The sequence below is a fragment of the Podarcis vaucheri genome, assembly GCF_965113315.1.
Source record: "Podarcis vaucheri genome assembly, chromosome: 4".
Classification (NCBI taxonomy): domain Eukaryota; kingdom Metazoa; phylum Chordata; class Lepidosauria; order Squamata; family Lacertidae; genus Podarcis; species Podarcis vaucheri.
Genome location: NC_138762.1, coordinates 99,782,292 through 99,796,609, shown reverse-complemented (window position 1 = coordinate 99,796,609; position 14,318 = coordinate 99,782,292). Strand labels below are relative to the sequence as shown.

General features: G+C 41.7%; 1 protein-coding gene and 1 long non-coding RNA gene across 2 annotated transcripts; both read right to left on the bottom strand.

Moving 5' to 3' along the window:
• Positions 1-396: 396 nt before the first annotated feature.
• FBXL3 (F-box and leucine rich repeat protein 3) lies at positions 397-14,042 on the bottom strand. Its single transcript, XM_082218756.1, has 5 exons — positions 13,803-14,042; positions 8,994-9,357; positions 4,380-4,502; positions 2,866-3,037; positions 397-1,885 (listed from the first exon to the last, which is right to left on the bottom strand). The coding sequence occupies exons 2-5, from the start codon at positions 9,354-9,356 to the stop codon at positions 1,242-1,244; spliced, it is 1,302 nt and encodes a 433-aa protein (XP_082074882.1). The 5' UTR covers position 9,357; positions 13,803-14,042; the 3' UTR covers positions 397-1,241.
• Positions 6,422-8,987, bottom strand: LOC309530246. Its single transcript, XR_014218723.1, has 2 exons — positions 7,035-8,987; positions 6,422-6,494 (listed from the first exon to the last, which is right to left on the bottom strand). It is a non-coding gene; the product is annotated as an uncharacterized lncRNA (long non-coding RNA).
• Positions 14,043-14,318: the final 276 nt, after the last annotated feature.

Sequence of the window (14,318 nt, the reverse complement as noted above, 5' to 3'; positions counted from 1 at the left end):
TTAAATTGATCAGTTCTTTTGATCCTGACTGATAGCAGAAAGTTTTATAGCTCTTCTTAGACATGAGTGGTTTTCGGCCCACGCAAGGCGACTTCCCCCTTATAACACCACCACCCTCAAAATCATCTGAACCATCTGAAAAGTCATCCTTTAGGTGTGAGAGGTGGCTGCTATGGAAGGAAAATAAAATTGCTCAAGTGCTTGTGCTTATCTAGACCCTAGCCTTGATCAGTAACTGATCTCTTTTGTACCATCAGCTAGGAAAATGTAGCTGCTGTTCAGGCAGGATGGCAGCAACCACCCACACCTTACTTGCCCCATGTCTTTCTGGTAGTAGTGGAGTCCAGGCAATAATTACTTTCTTCTTTACACTAAAAACCATTTATTCCATTTAACTATTTTGTACAAACATTTGGCTTTGTTTATTATTGAGGAAATACAAACAGCGTAATTCCTAAAAGTAAATGCTGTAGAACAGTTAGACCAGGGGCGGGGGACCAATCTTGAGCCATAATCAATATACAGTATACTCCTCCTATAATACTTTAGCTTCCTGAGCTTTAATAATACCTTAAAACAGGTTTATGCACAGATTTTAACACCCTATAAACGTCAAATTTAGGTCTTCAAAAGTGCAACAAATAAGCTTTTGAAAAACTCATTACTAGTAATTTTTACACACAAAAATATTTTCTAAAGTGATTTAATAAGCATTTCCTATATACAATTCAACTATGTAGGCTGTATTGCTCTGTCTTCACATGTCGTACCTTACATCCTATTGTATGTAACCTTAACCTGCGACTCCATAGGATAAATAGCTGAATATAACATGGCCCAGGTAGGGTTAGTAACTCCAAGAGTCTACAAAAAAAGTGACCTTCCACCCTTTACAAATTGTACTTCAGTCTGTAAGGTCAATTGCAGTTCCTAAAGTTAGTTTAAATACTGACATTTGTCAGAGTAAAGTCTGAGCTACAGCATCTGAACATCAGTTCACTATTTTCAGTTTCTACATACATTTAGGTAGACCCTGTCTCAAGAGGGGGAAATAAAACTAAAAAGTTTTTTTATGGGCAAGTGTGTCAGAACACCCTTAGTCTCCCCTTTTAAATGTTCATTTTAGAAACCAACATTAAGTAGCACGTGAGTTTTCTACAACATATTACAAACTACAAATTAGCTTATGTTATTAAGCTGCAACATGGTAGGCTCAAAATGTAAGGTGCCTTCGTCAGAGACTACCAGGTGGGCATCATGTCTGGAAACCAAACTCTACCAAGATGTTTTGACACTTCCCAATGAATCTGCTCCAAGCTATACTTCTGGTCAGGAATCAAGACTTCCTCCATTATAGACAACTGAGACAGGCGGCCACCACACATCTTAACAAACTCCACAAAGGCACTGCAGGAGACTTCGCACTCCCCAAGGCCAATCGCTGAGAGATTCTTACAGCGCTCTGCAATGCAAATCAACTCTTCATCCAGTGGCCGTAATCCATTGGCACACACCACCAGTTCAACCAAGCGAGGGCACGTCATCCCGACCCGGCCAAGCACTTCTTTGCTTACTGATCTCCCAAAATAAAGGTGAGTGACTGGTATTTCGTATCGGAAGAATAGATCAAACTCTTCTTCGTATAAGAAAAAATACATGACTAAGTTCACTTTGGGAGAATGTTTGATGAAAGCATCCCAACTGCTCTTTTCAATTGTGTGGAAGTGCGTCTGTCCAGGGTTTTCACTGACTACATCAATGCGCAAGTGTTCCAATCTGACGTGTTTTTCAGAAGACAAAGCAAGGAGGAGCTCATCGCTTAGCAGGTGGTAGTTCAACGCCAGCTCACGTAAACCATGACACTGATCAGCCACACAGAGGATACCTTGAGAAGAAAAGAAAATGTTAGAATGTGAATTCACTTCCAAAATGTCTCATCATCATCATCATTAGTATTAGTAGTAGTAGTAGTATACCGCCCTTCATCCAAAGATCAAAGGGCTGTTCGTAACATTCATACCATGACTCAGCGTGACATGCCAATACAGATTTTTGAAACAGCTGTAATTGATTGGGACAACTGACTCCTAACACACAGTAGTCAAGTCTATACATGCATATGTCAGTTTATTAAGCCAAATTATACATGAGCCAAGTGTCCCCATCCCTCTGGTACAATCCAACACTGCCAGGGCAATTAACCAGCATCTATTATGTCACACCACCCTATCCTTACGTGCTCTCAGAGGCCCACAATTCAGAACTTCCTGAACTAATCATAGTCTCCCAATACACTATGAGAAACTATGGAAAACACAATCAGAATAAACTGGGATCATAAATCACATTCTGAAATTGCTGTAAGATCCTAGTTTGTTCAGTCCCTGCAAACCGTAGTTTGACACTTAGAATATACTAGGAATCTATTATTAACCCAGAAACTGTTGAACAGCAGTGCACTGAAAATGAAAGAGGAATAGAGTAGTGTGAGCATACAGGCACAAGGCTTATTCGTATCTAGCCTTAGAGACGCATGTCTGAATTGAAGCAACACTAAAGCCAGAATGGTCATTCTACTTCTTCAATAGGACAGCAGTATTTCCACTGGTTACATAAGCTTCTCCTGCAAACCACTGAACACCAAAACAGTTTAAGATTCACTTAAGGCAGCTTAAACCTACCAAAATAAACAAAAAAATTAAAATGCAAACAAGTATTTCCATAGGTTATACTATATGTAGTCAAACAATTATGATATAACTGAATGTGCTAAGGAAAAATAAGTGATAATAATTCTGACATAGATTGGACAGTAAAAAACTAATTTAAGATAATCACACTTAGATATTCTAAGAGTAAGCTCACCTGCTGGAGAAACATGAGGACAACTGTTCATCTTCAACAGTTTCAGAGTATCACTGTTGTTAGCTACTAGGACCTTAAGAGATGGATCATCTACTGGTGTATCATCTATCTTAAGTGAAGAAAGTGATTTGGAGTTTACAAACACCACAGTCAGTGCAGAAATAAAGTGTGACTGTAGAAAGGAGAAAAAAATAGAGACATCAAAAAGGAAACTTTATACCCACAATAGAAAATGTATTTCACCCACAAAGAAAATCTGGACAATGACTCAAAATGTTGAGCAACCAACCTATTTTTCAGCTGCTCCTAAAACAGTACATAGATATAGGCTAACTCAGTTTATGAATATTTATCACAAGTTCACAGTTTGCCACTCATCTGGAACAAGCTAAGATTGCCTCCAGCAAGCACGAAAAAGGCACATTTTAACAATAAGCGTAGCTTGTGGCTTGGAAGAAAGCCAAGACTGGATGTCCCAGATTTACACTGAGCTGCCTTTCTTTCGCCTACTGCAAATAATAGACAGGCTTTACCTCAGTAAGTACAGAGTTCTGCCAAAAATTTAACGCATCCGATTCCACTTGTGCCAGCAAACTCCAATCAGTGCAGTTGGGGAAACAGCCAAATTAGCGTCTGGTGGCTCTGCTGAATGGCAGAGAAACTGAACTGAGCAGAGGTGCCTCTCAGCCCTGTGGGTCGGTTGGCCCAGGTGGTCTCCATTTGCCTCCCCTTCAACCCATGGAGTGGTAAGCAAAATCGGGGGTGCGAGGTAGCGGTTTTCATTGTGTGAGATCTACTTCTCTGTCTGGGTTTACCCTCTCCAAAGACTCAAAATGGTTTCTTCTGCTCACTGGGAACCCTGGTTCCTTCATCAGCCTCTCTAAAAGACGGCTTCCCAGATCTGTTCACCATGGCCAGCAGATTCTTGCCTCACCCTGGCAACAGCCAGACATTCATGCTCCTTCCAGGAGTTCACCTCCTTGTTCCCCTTTTGCTGGGATGGACCTCCAGCCAGTAGCTTTCCTGTCCCTCAGCCTACCTTCCTCCAGGAGGATTTGAGGCCTTGTCAAGCAGCAGTGCCTGCAGCAATGTCTGGTTTCAGGCATTTCCTACCTAACTGTTAGATGCAGAGGGGAAGCTGCAGGACTTCCCTGCCTGAAAGCTCCATTCCCTGCCAGCACCTTCTCAAGTTCCTACTGATGAGTCCTGTCAACTGGGGCCCTGGCTCTCTTAAGCAGGAAACACAGGGTGCAGCAAGGTCGTTCCTGGCAGCCTCTAACGAAGAATAAAGCTTGCAATGCTCAGTTTCATCATTGCTGCAACAACCAACATAGTGACAGAAAGAATCAGGGTGTGGGCCGATGGAGAACGCTGCATGGTTTGAAAAGGTCTGAAATAGGATCATCACGAAGGCAAAAAGCTTTTCACAGCACACACAAGGAACTGACAAATTTATAATTTGTTGGTTGATCAGCTTCCCTTCTAACAACCTATTTTTTCAGTAGGATCAATACCTTTGGCAAATCCATGAAGCTTGGTCGAGCAGTGGAAATTAGTCCTAGTGTTTTTAAAGAACAGTTCACAAGCTGTGATAAGATGTCACACGCTGCTTCAGCCGATTCCTTGCTGCTGTCCACCTTAAAAAGGAAACAAACACACAATGGATGCAAATACCACTCCAAACACCGAAAAACTTTCTAAGCTGTTTTATTTAAAACCTTCATACTCTACCTCTTCATGGACTTAGACACTTTTGCTATTATTAACTTCGTTGCTGCTACAAAAGATCAGACAAGAAAAGTAACTCCATTTTAGGGCACACATATGTTAAATGTTAGGTAAAGTATTCTAGCTATTAGTTGTCTCTAATAATTATCAGTTATAGATACAAATAGTTACTAATTATTAATTAGCTGTCATTCTTAAGAAGGTACAAATGAGACATGCAAGAAGAATGCTCATGTTCTACATTTCCAACTCAATCGTTCTCCGCAAGAAGGGCACTCCACCCCAAACACCAGCCTTCCATTTTTCTTTTCAAACTGTTTCCAATAAAACATTACATCATATTGAATAGTGAGCATGTTCACTCCTCATTGGCATTCTATTTCTATGGGGGAGCAATAACTTCCCCTTAGGTTTTTAAAAATACTTCTAGAAACATTAAGAGTTCTCCCAAACATGCTGGTATTTCCTTCTTAGTTTCTCAGTGTCTGTTTTTGCTACAATCCCAGCAGCACTTGCTACTTGAAGTTTTCTGTTGGGAGGAATAAACGGCAACCAGCCAACAAAAAACAACAATTCTTCTAGATAATCCATCATGGATTCATCCATTTATGACATACCGTATTTTTTGCTCTATAAGACTCACTTTTTCCCTCCTAAAAAGTAAGGGGAAATGCGTGTGCGTCTTATGGAGCGAATGCAGGCTGCGCAGCTATCCTAGAAGCCAGAACAGCAAGAGGGATTGCTGCTTTTGCTGCACAGCGATCCCTCTTGCTGTTCTGGCTTTTGAGATTCAGAATATTTTTTTTCTTGTTTTCCTCCTCCAAAAACTAGGTGCGTCTTATAGAGCGAAAAATACAGTAATCTTTATTCATAGCGCCTAAGAACTACACCGGAGATTTGTGAGATGAATACTTTCAGGAATAATTATTATTTTACATATTTGGCATTTTGCAGAGGAGGGAAGTATATATGGAGGTACCATGAAACTAACACTGTGTGAACCATCACAGTAGTATGGTTCATACGTAGCACCAAACCATAGTTTGGCTTTAGGCTCATACATTGCAATTTCTTCTCTCTTTCCTCTCATTGTGCAATCCAAATGGCAAGATAGACTTGTGCCTGCTGTCCAAGTCAAAATGGCAAAAATGGTTTGATCAGTGTTTGTTTTTATGGCTTGGAGGGCAAACTGAAATCTTCTTAATTTGCCAGTGTTAAGTGTAATGATAAACTATGTTAGCCAGGATATATCTAAGTGCAGGGAAAAAGGAATGTGCAAACCCACGGCTCACTCATGCAATGCCAAACCATGGTTTCAAGGTAAGTGTAGAATCATTCCCCATCTGCCTAGCTGTTCTTTCAACCTACTCATTATCAGTTGATCGTTTGCAGTCATGCTCAGGCATGCTTCGCAGCACTATGATTAAGATTGTAAACCTCTTGAATTATTCTTAGTTGAGAAATCATCTAGCTTCAAACAGGTGGGCTAATCATTTAACATTTTTCACAGCAACAAAATGCCAACAGGTAATTTTATCATAATTTGTTTAACTATGAAATTACAAATGAAAGCTTTGGTTCATCATGAATAGCCACCTTAAAACTTTTTCCATTCCTCCTTACCGTATTGCACTCAAACCAAAGTAGCTTCCAAAAATAAGTGTGCCCTTAATTCATAGACAAAACTACTGCTTTAGTTGATTAATGTATTAATTAAAATGATTAATTTGCTGCCTAATTATAACACATTTCTCCCAGAACTCATGAGAAATCTCCCTCGAAATGTCAGTGGCTACCTGAAGTTGAACAGAGAAACAGAAACACTAAAAAAAGGTCTGAATATGCTTTGTAATGCAGTTTTCTTAACATCCTTACAGTCAATAATTACCGTATTTTTCGCCCTATAGGACGCACTTTTCCCCCTCCAAAAATGAAGGGGAAATCTGGGTGCGTCCTATGGGGCGAATGCAGGCTTTTGCTGAAGCTTGGAGAGCGAGAGGGGTCGGTGCACACCGACCCCTCTCGCTCTCCAGGCTTCAGGAACACATCCGCAGCATAGGCAGGGATGTCTAGGCTGCGGATAGCAGCCTGCCGCCCAGCGCGAGGGATGCCCTGAAGCAGAGCGCCCCCCGCGCCTGGCAGACACCCGCAGCGTGGGGAGCCTTGCAGGAGTTCCCTGCAGGGCTCCCCACGCTGCGGATAGCAGCCTGCCACCCGGCGGGCGGGGGGCCCTGATGCAGAGCGCCCCTCGCGCCGGGCAGACATGGGCCAGCCCCACAAGCTCGGGGGACAGCAGGGAGGCGCAGCGCCGCCATCCCGCTGTTCCTCGACTTGGTTCGGTTTCCCCGACCTGCTTTTGGGGGGGGGGAAATAAAGGGGGGGGAATTCCTTTATTTCCCCCCAAAAAAACTATGGGATGAAAAATACGGTATCTGTTTTACAGAATATGAATTTTGTGTTACTGAAAAACTGTTCAACAAAACATTCAACCTTTAGTGTGACATGAACAACCAGGATTGATTTTCTGTGAGCCTCAGGTTCACTCATGCTCCTCCTCTCCTCTCCACCCATGTAGTTGGGAGAAGTTCAGAAGCTTTTGCTTAATTGCAGTTTGTTGTGCTGTTTGAACTGACAAAAAGGTGGTTAACATTAAATGCAGCTACAGTTACTGAAGCTGGCTTGATTAAACCACCCATAGAAAAGAATGTCAACTCTTGCCTGGTGTCACACTGCTGCACAACCATCTCAATCCCATCCTTATTCAAATACCCTGATGAAGAATACTAAATACATGGGCTCATATAGCCCCATCTCACATACAAGTGCATCTTTCTGAATCTGACTAGATCTCTTTTAAAAAACTCTCAGGATACCATATCATTCTGAAGGAAAGCAAAACAAGGAAGACAAACATTATCATAACAGGATGCATTCCCAATAATGAACACAGCGATTTTTTTTATTTTTATTTTTTTTTGGGGGGGAGAATCTCCTGTCAGTTTAACTTAAATATAAGAAGATGTTATAAATAGTGAGAGAATTAACAGACTGCAGTCATTTTCAGAGCAAACTTGTAATACGAGTCTAGCAACATGGACAGCATGAAGGGAAGTTAGTCATGGACAAATTATTCTCAGGAGATTTTAGTTGTGACCTGTGAGTATGCCCTGGGCTCACTCAGGAGGAAGAGCAGGACATAAATGGAATAAATAAATAAATAATCAATTCACACACACAAAAGCTCGTAATTATCTCCTACAGTTTCCTGACATTCATGGGTTTTTCAGTCTAATTTGCATGAATTAAAAGGAGTGTCTTGCATTTCTAATCCTTAACTTGGAACTTACCCTTCATTATTTGATCACAATGGGGCTTTCTCGTTTTAGCTTCTCCTTTGCAGATTCCTAAAAATCTGCCACTAAGAACTAAGAAACATCTTCAGAACAGAGCAGCACAGAAGGAAGTAAAAATTGCAGCCCTTGTGGAACTGTACCTTTTAAACCAAACCCATGTTCTTCATTTTACAATGGCAACTGCACTAGTGCTTTTCCTCAGTAGAACTGCCCTATTTCCCTGCTAAGGGAGCTGGAGTAAAGCAAGCTGGGAGTCAAGACAATGCCAGATGAACCAGAACCATCTACAATCTATTGTTTGAGGGGAGACAGTAGGACATTTCTGTTGTGATGAGCGGCCGTGCACTGGGACTAGCGCTAGAAAGATAGAAGGAACAACTATCTCTGTGCTGAAACAGCAACATTAATTTAAAGTCCCTGCAACATGACCTCTCTCTCTGGAGACTCTCTGAAGCAGGTGTTGAGGGAAGTTGAATAGAGAACATTTAAGTCCTACTGCGCCAGTGGAACCCTGCTGGTGAAGTATCAGTTATAACACAAAGTTTTTCTTGTTAAACGTTGGCACAGCATATATCAGGATTAGTTTTCACCATGCTTGAAATTAGAATTTTCAGGTAGACACTTAATAACTCACTGTAGAGCTATATACCAAGTTAACTGGATACTGTTCGCTTATTTGATTCAAACAATAACATAAATGCAGATGTAAAGCTAGAAATCGCTCTTCTGTGTTCTCTTAGTTCGCAACAAAGATAAGCTCTAAAATTCATTCTCAGTTTCTATTTTAGGTATTAAACGACCAACATGCAGGTTCGGAATGAGGTTCATTTTAGACCCTATCACTGCAGGAAATATTGCTACTTACAAAACATGCTTCAAAGATTTTCATTGTTATAGTAATGATTTGTTTTCTCCTATTTTCCTAATGCCAATTAACTGGCCAGACAGGGAGCAGACCGGAAATGTTGCAAATATGTGCAGTTGCGGAAAAGCCAGCAATTTATGAAGTATTCAACTGTCTTTTTAAAAAGGTTATAAAACTGTTACCTTGAAGCTGACATATTGTAGATGATTGGAATGTCTTTTAATAATTTGCTTGATGAGTTCTGGGTGGGTAGCCTTTAAGTAAGATGTAGCTGGCTGATTCAGTTCAAATTCAAAGCATCTCCACAATTCAGGCATGTGGAACACTTTGTTCCACACACGGCAGACTTGGGATGCATGAGCACGATCAGGAAGAGGCAAATACTGGAACACCTGCAGCAGAATATCTGGAATGAGGCTCCCCCAGTCAGGGCCCTGAAATACTCCAACAGATTCTTCATCTGTAATTTTCACTTTTTTGCCATCTGCTATATTCTCATCTGATAAATGATTGCTGGTCTTGCTGTTTTTTCTGCCTCGTTTCATTCTATCAAGAGAAACACATTTCAGAATATATTAGCTCTACAAGTTAAAAGAGCAGTTCCAAAAGATAAACAGTTCTCTCTTACTACAAAGCCTCCAAAATTAAGTAAGATCTGAAAGCAAAACATCCAGAGGTGTGGAATAATTTCTTTTTTTCCATGTTAGGAACATTGATCTGGAATAGATTTTTATAATGCCATCTTCCCAAATGAGACTCTCACAATGGCACTACAGCTTTTGAAAGATACTTTGACAGACATTATATACACAGTACTGGTCTTTTTGCATATCACTTTAAATCATACTTAAAATAAAACGTTTAAATGTGAATGTGCAGTATGTTAGTGCACGCTGCTGAAATAATGGGAGCTTCTGCTGCACTGCTGGGAAACCAGTCGTGGTCTGGCTGAGCATTACGTCTGAATCTGAGTATGTGGATTGTTTTCCAAAAACAAACCATGAGTGGTACCCAATATTTTTTTGTTTTTTCTCCTGCTTTATTGTTCATCATCACATCTGTACAACGTAAACATTCATTCATTATTATCCATAAATCAAAATTGTCAAACACCATCAACCTGTGACTTCCCGTCCTTTCCATACTTCTTCCATTTTAATAAACTTGTTGCATAAACTTAACTACTTAATCACTGAAAAAGTATTAAAGCTTGTGTACATTTTCCTTTAACATAATTATTTACAGAGGCTACTCAAAGGCTACAGCTGTGTTCAGGTCATGGCAACTGTTTTTAAAATATTTCTTAAAAGGTTCCCAGCTTGAAATAAACTCGTTTAGACTTATCTTTGATCTTTTCAGAAAGATTACCTAGCTCAGCGTATTCTACTAACTTCAATATCCATTTGGTTCTAGTAGGAATTACGTCACTCTTCCAATGTTTTGCTGTAAGTATTCTCGCCGCGACAGTAGCGTATAAAAAATTTTCCCATGCATTTCTGGGGCTATCTAAGCCTGTTATACTGAGTAGGAATGACACTGGGGTTTTTAAAAAGGTTTATATTTAGCATTTTTTAAAGTTCAAAGTAAATGTCATTCCAATAGGGTTTTATATTTTTACATACCCACCACATATGGAACATAGTGGCACCCTGTTCTCCACATCTCCAGCATGCATTGGGGACATTTTTAAACATTTTAACAAGTTTGCAAGGAGTCAGATACCAGCAATATAACATATTTTGGAAATTCTTCCTTAAAATGTAGCATGCTGTGAATCTCCAGTTGACTTTCCAAAGGTTTTCCCATTGAGACATCTCTATATTGTGACCAAAGTCTTGGGCCCATTTGACCATGGCTGATTTAACCTCCTCCTCCTCGTCTTGGTTACTGCTCAAGAATCGTTTTGGGTGAAAGAAATCATAAGCCTGGGTTCAGATGTAATGCTAAGCCAGCAACGGCTTGATTCCCAGAAGCATCTGCAATTTTGGCAGTGTGCAGTGTCACAGTATGTTCACATTTAAACAATAATCTTAACTATAGTTTGACATGATGTGTGAATCATATCATTTATTCTTACTTTATGTTGCTCTTGAAGCTTCTTTAAATTCAGTAAAAGGCATAGGATCAGCTACAAAGGCACTTTTCTGTTGCAGGCTTCAGATATGGGATTTCAGAACAAATATGGGACTGACTATCCAGGTTACATATCAAACAGTGGAAGGTGAGGTGAAATGAACAGAATATTTTCATACTCAGGCCATTACACCATTGTTGCAGCTACCTGACGTAGCAGGAAGAGGTTTTACTGTTCTTAGCATAGCAATAGAACATTTTTCAGTTTACCATTATTGTGCTATTTCGAAAAATCATTGTCTAATTAAATTGGCTGAACTATGTATAAAGCAGTAATTCATACAATATTTGTTTATGGCAGCACCAGTATATGCCCTCACCCTAAGCAGTTATTTGATGGCACCAAAAGTCTTAAGATCAGACTACAAGAATATCAAATGAAAATTAATTTGGGTGCAGTCTAAATAACTAGTTACAATACAATTGTATTGACAATGACACTATTCAATCAACACTTTTAAAAGGGGTGGAGTGAGGACTAGGCTTTAGTGTGCTTTGAATACACCTCTCTCAGTTCAGCCAACATGTTGTTTACAGTGTGCAGACTCAGTTACACAGAAAGGAGCCAACCCATTGCTGTTTAGATCCTTTTCATTACCTCTAGGTGTACTGTTTGCAAACAGAGGAAGGAAAACATCACTAGAATTTTGAGGTTGTTAATCACCTTTGACACTAACAACCTTTAAGAACTAGACGACTTTTATTGAGATTGTTGCATTGTACTTATTATTCTACCCAACAAACTGTCTTGGGCAGCTACAAATAAATAATTCAAGGCAGTGCAAAGAACTACAGTGGTACCTCGGGTTAAGAACTTAACTCGTTCTGGAGGCCCATTCTTAACCTGAAGCTGTTCTTAACCTGAGGTACCACTTTAGCTAATGGGGCCTCCCGCTGCCACCATGCGATTTCTGTTCTCATCCTGAAGCAACGTTCTTAACCCAAGGTACTATTTCTGGGTTAGCGGAGTCTGTAACCTGAAGCATCTGTAACCTGAAGCATCTGTAACCCGAGGTACCACTGTACTGTCAAGAAAAAGGAAGGGAAACTCCACAGGGTGCCAACACCTAAAGAGATCCCAAGGATTACTACCTGTATACAAATATTTCTAAAACTACAGCAGTCACCACACTGAGACTTTGACGTGGTTTTTTTATATATATCGTAACTTTACTGACAATGTGCAATGGCATTTGGGAGCTTCAACTTTCTTCTGGTCACTCTTCATTTCCTTTAAAAAGTTTGTAATGGATAATTTGCACCACACAAGACATTTACAAATATGACACTGCGTCTTAGCTGTGCAGCTGGCAGAGTAGGTATGTATGATAGGTATAGCAAAGTATGTGTTGTGCTGGTGGGGGGAGAAGGGTTTGGCAGAAGTGACTCTAAGGCCTTACAATACGCTTCAATGAGGCACAGCATATTAGTCTGGCAATGTTGGAAGCAAAGTGCAGTAAAACGCATCTCTGCGCAGAGCTGTTTAAAGGTTTGTTTTTTAAAAAAAGAATACAGTGGTACCTCGGGTTACGAACTTAATTCGTTCCAGAGGTCCGTTCTTAACACGAAACTGTTCTTAACCTGAGACGCGATTTCACTAATGGGGCCTCCCGCCGCTGCGCAATTTCCGTTCCCATCCTGGGGCAAAGTTCTCAACCTGAGGTACTACTTCCGGGTTAGCGGAGTTTGTAACCCAAAGTATTTGTAACCCAAAGCGTTTGAAACCCGAGGTACCACTGTACTTTGTTTACGGAACAACTTTCTCTCTGAAAACCGGCCTAATTTTTATGTCACTGCAGGGCAATGTGGTTTTTGTTTGTTTGCTTTTACATCTGGATATATTTAATCCACAACTTACGGGTGCAGCTACTGGCTCTTAGTTGAAAGGAAAGATGGGGGGGGTGAAACAGACAAACAATTGGGATAGCTAAATCGGTAGAGCATGAGATCCTTAATCTCAGGGTTGTGGGTTCGAGCCCCAAATTGGGCAAGAAGATTCCTACATTGCAGGGCATTGGGCTAGATTTCTAACTGATTCTATGAATGACAGCAGGAGCTGGAGAGAGGCGAGCAAACCCCCTTGGGGTGGGTAAAATTGGTTTGATGCAAATGATTTTTAGACTGGGGGCAGGGTTAAGGTTTTGTTTATTTGCTAATTAGTGGGTCGGAGTATTCCTTTGTTCATTATTTGAGAATTGTTAAGGCTGTTTGCTAATATTGATACTCCCCTCCCCCCCTCCACAAATGATATGTTGTAGTTAATATTAATGTATTATATGATTCCCCCCTCCTTTTCCCCTATATTATGTATTGCAAAAAAACTCTTTGCTGTAAGTCGCTGGACTAACCTTTGGGTGAAAAGCAACTAGTAAATTGTTTATTTATAATAATAATAATAAATATTTTACGGTTTTGTCTTGTGGCTTGTTTGCTGGGGATTTTTTTTTTTAAATCAATCAGCGTATAACTCCCTCCCATCCGATGTCACTTTTAGAAGACACCTGAAGGCAGCCCCTGTATAGGGAAACTTTTCAATGCTTCATATTTTCTTATGTTTTTTATGTTGGAAGCTGCCCGGAGTAGCTGGGGCAACCCAGTTAGCTGGGCGGGGTGCAAATAAATTATGATGATGATGATGATCATTATTACTATCATCATTATCCTCATCATCGTCACCTTAAGCGGAATAAATAAATGCAATAAATAACATAAAACCCAGCGCGTGGCGCCTGCGTGGAGCTGGAGGGGACCGAAGGGGGCGTTTCTCTCCCTTCACCGCAGCGCCGCTACCGGGGGCGCCCAGAAACTCCCACCCGGCCCGGCCCGGCCCCCCATTCCACCCGGCCCGCCGGGGTCACCTGTCGGAGGCAGCTCCCGTCCTCCGCGTCGCTTATCCGGGGCCTCTCAGTCCTTCCTGCCGCCGCCGCCTCCTCCTCCGCCGCCTCCTCATCAGCGGCCCCGCCCGGCACAAGCGGGGGGCCTCGCCAAGAAGCCGCCAGGCCCGCCCCGCTCTGGTCGGCAGCTGAGGGACAACAGCCAACCGCTGCCCGACCGCCCGCCGCTTGTTTACTTCAAAATGGCGGCGCTCGCCTGACACTGCGACGGGGCTGGGCCTCGACCGCGCATGTGCAGGAGGGGAGGGGAGGAGTTTGCGCTTGCGGCCCCGCCCTCCTCTCCCGCTACAGCGCGCTCGCTCTCGCTCTCCCTCAAACGCAGACGGCCGTAGAGGGAGGCTTCCTAGAACGTCCCACCGACGGCGCTTTCTAGACGCTGTCACGTCGTCGTCCGTTTCCGAAGCGCGGGTCCCCGGCTGTGGTTGGACTACAACTCCCGTCATCCCTTATACGACTGGTCCTAGGCATGATGGGAGTTGT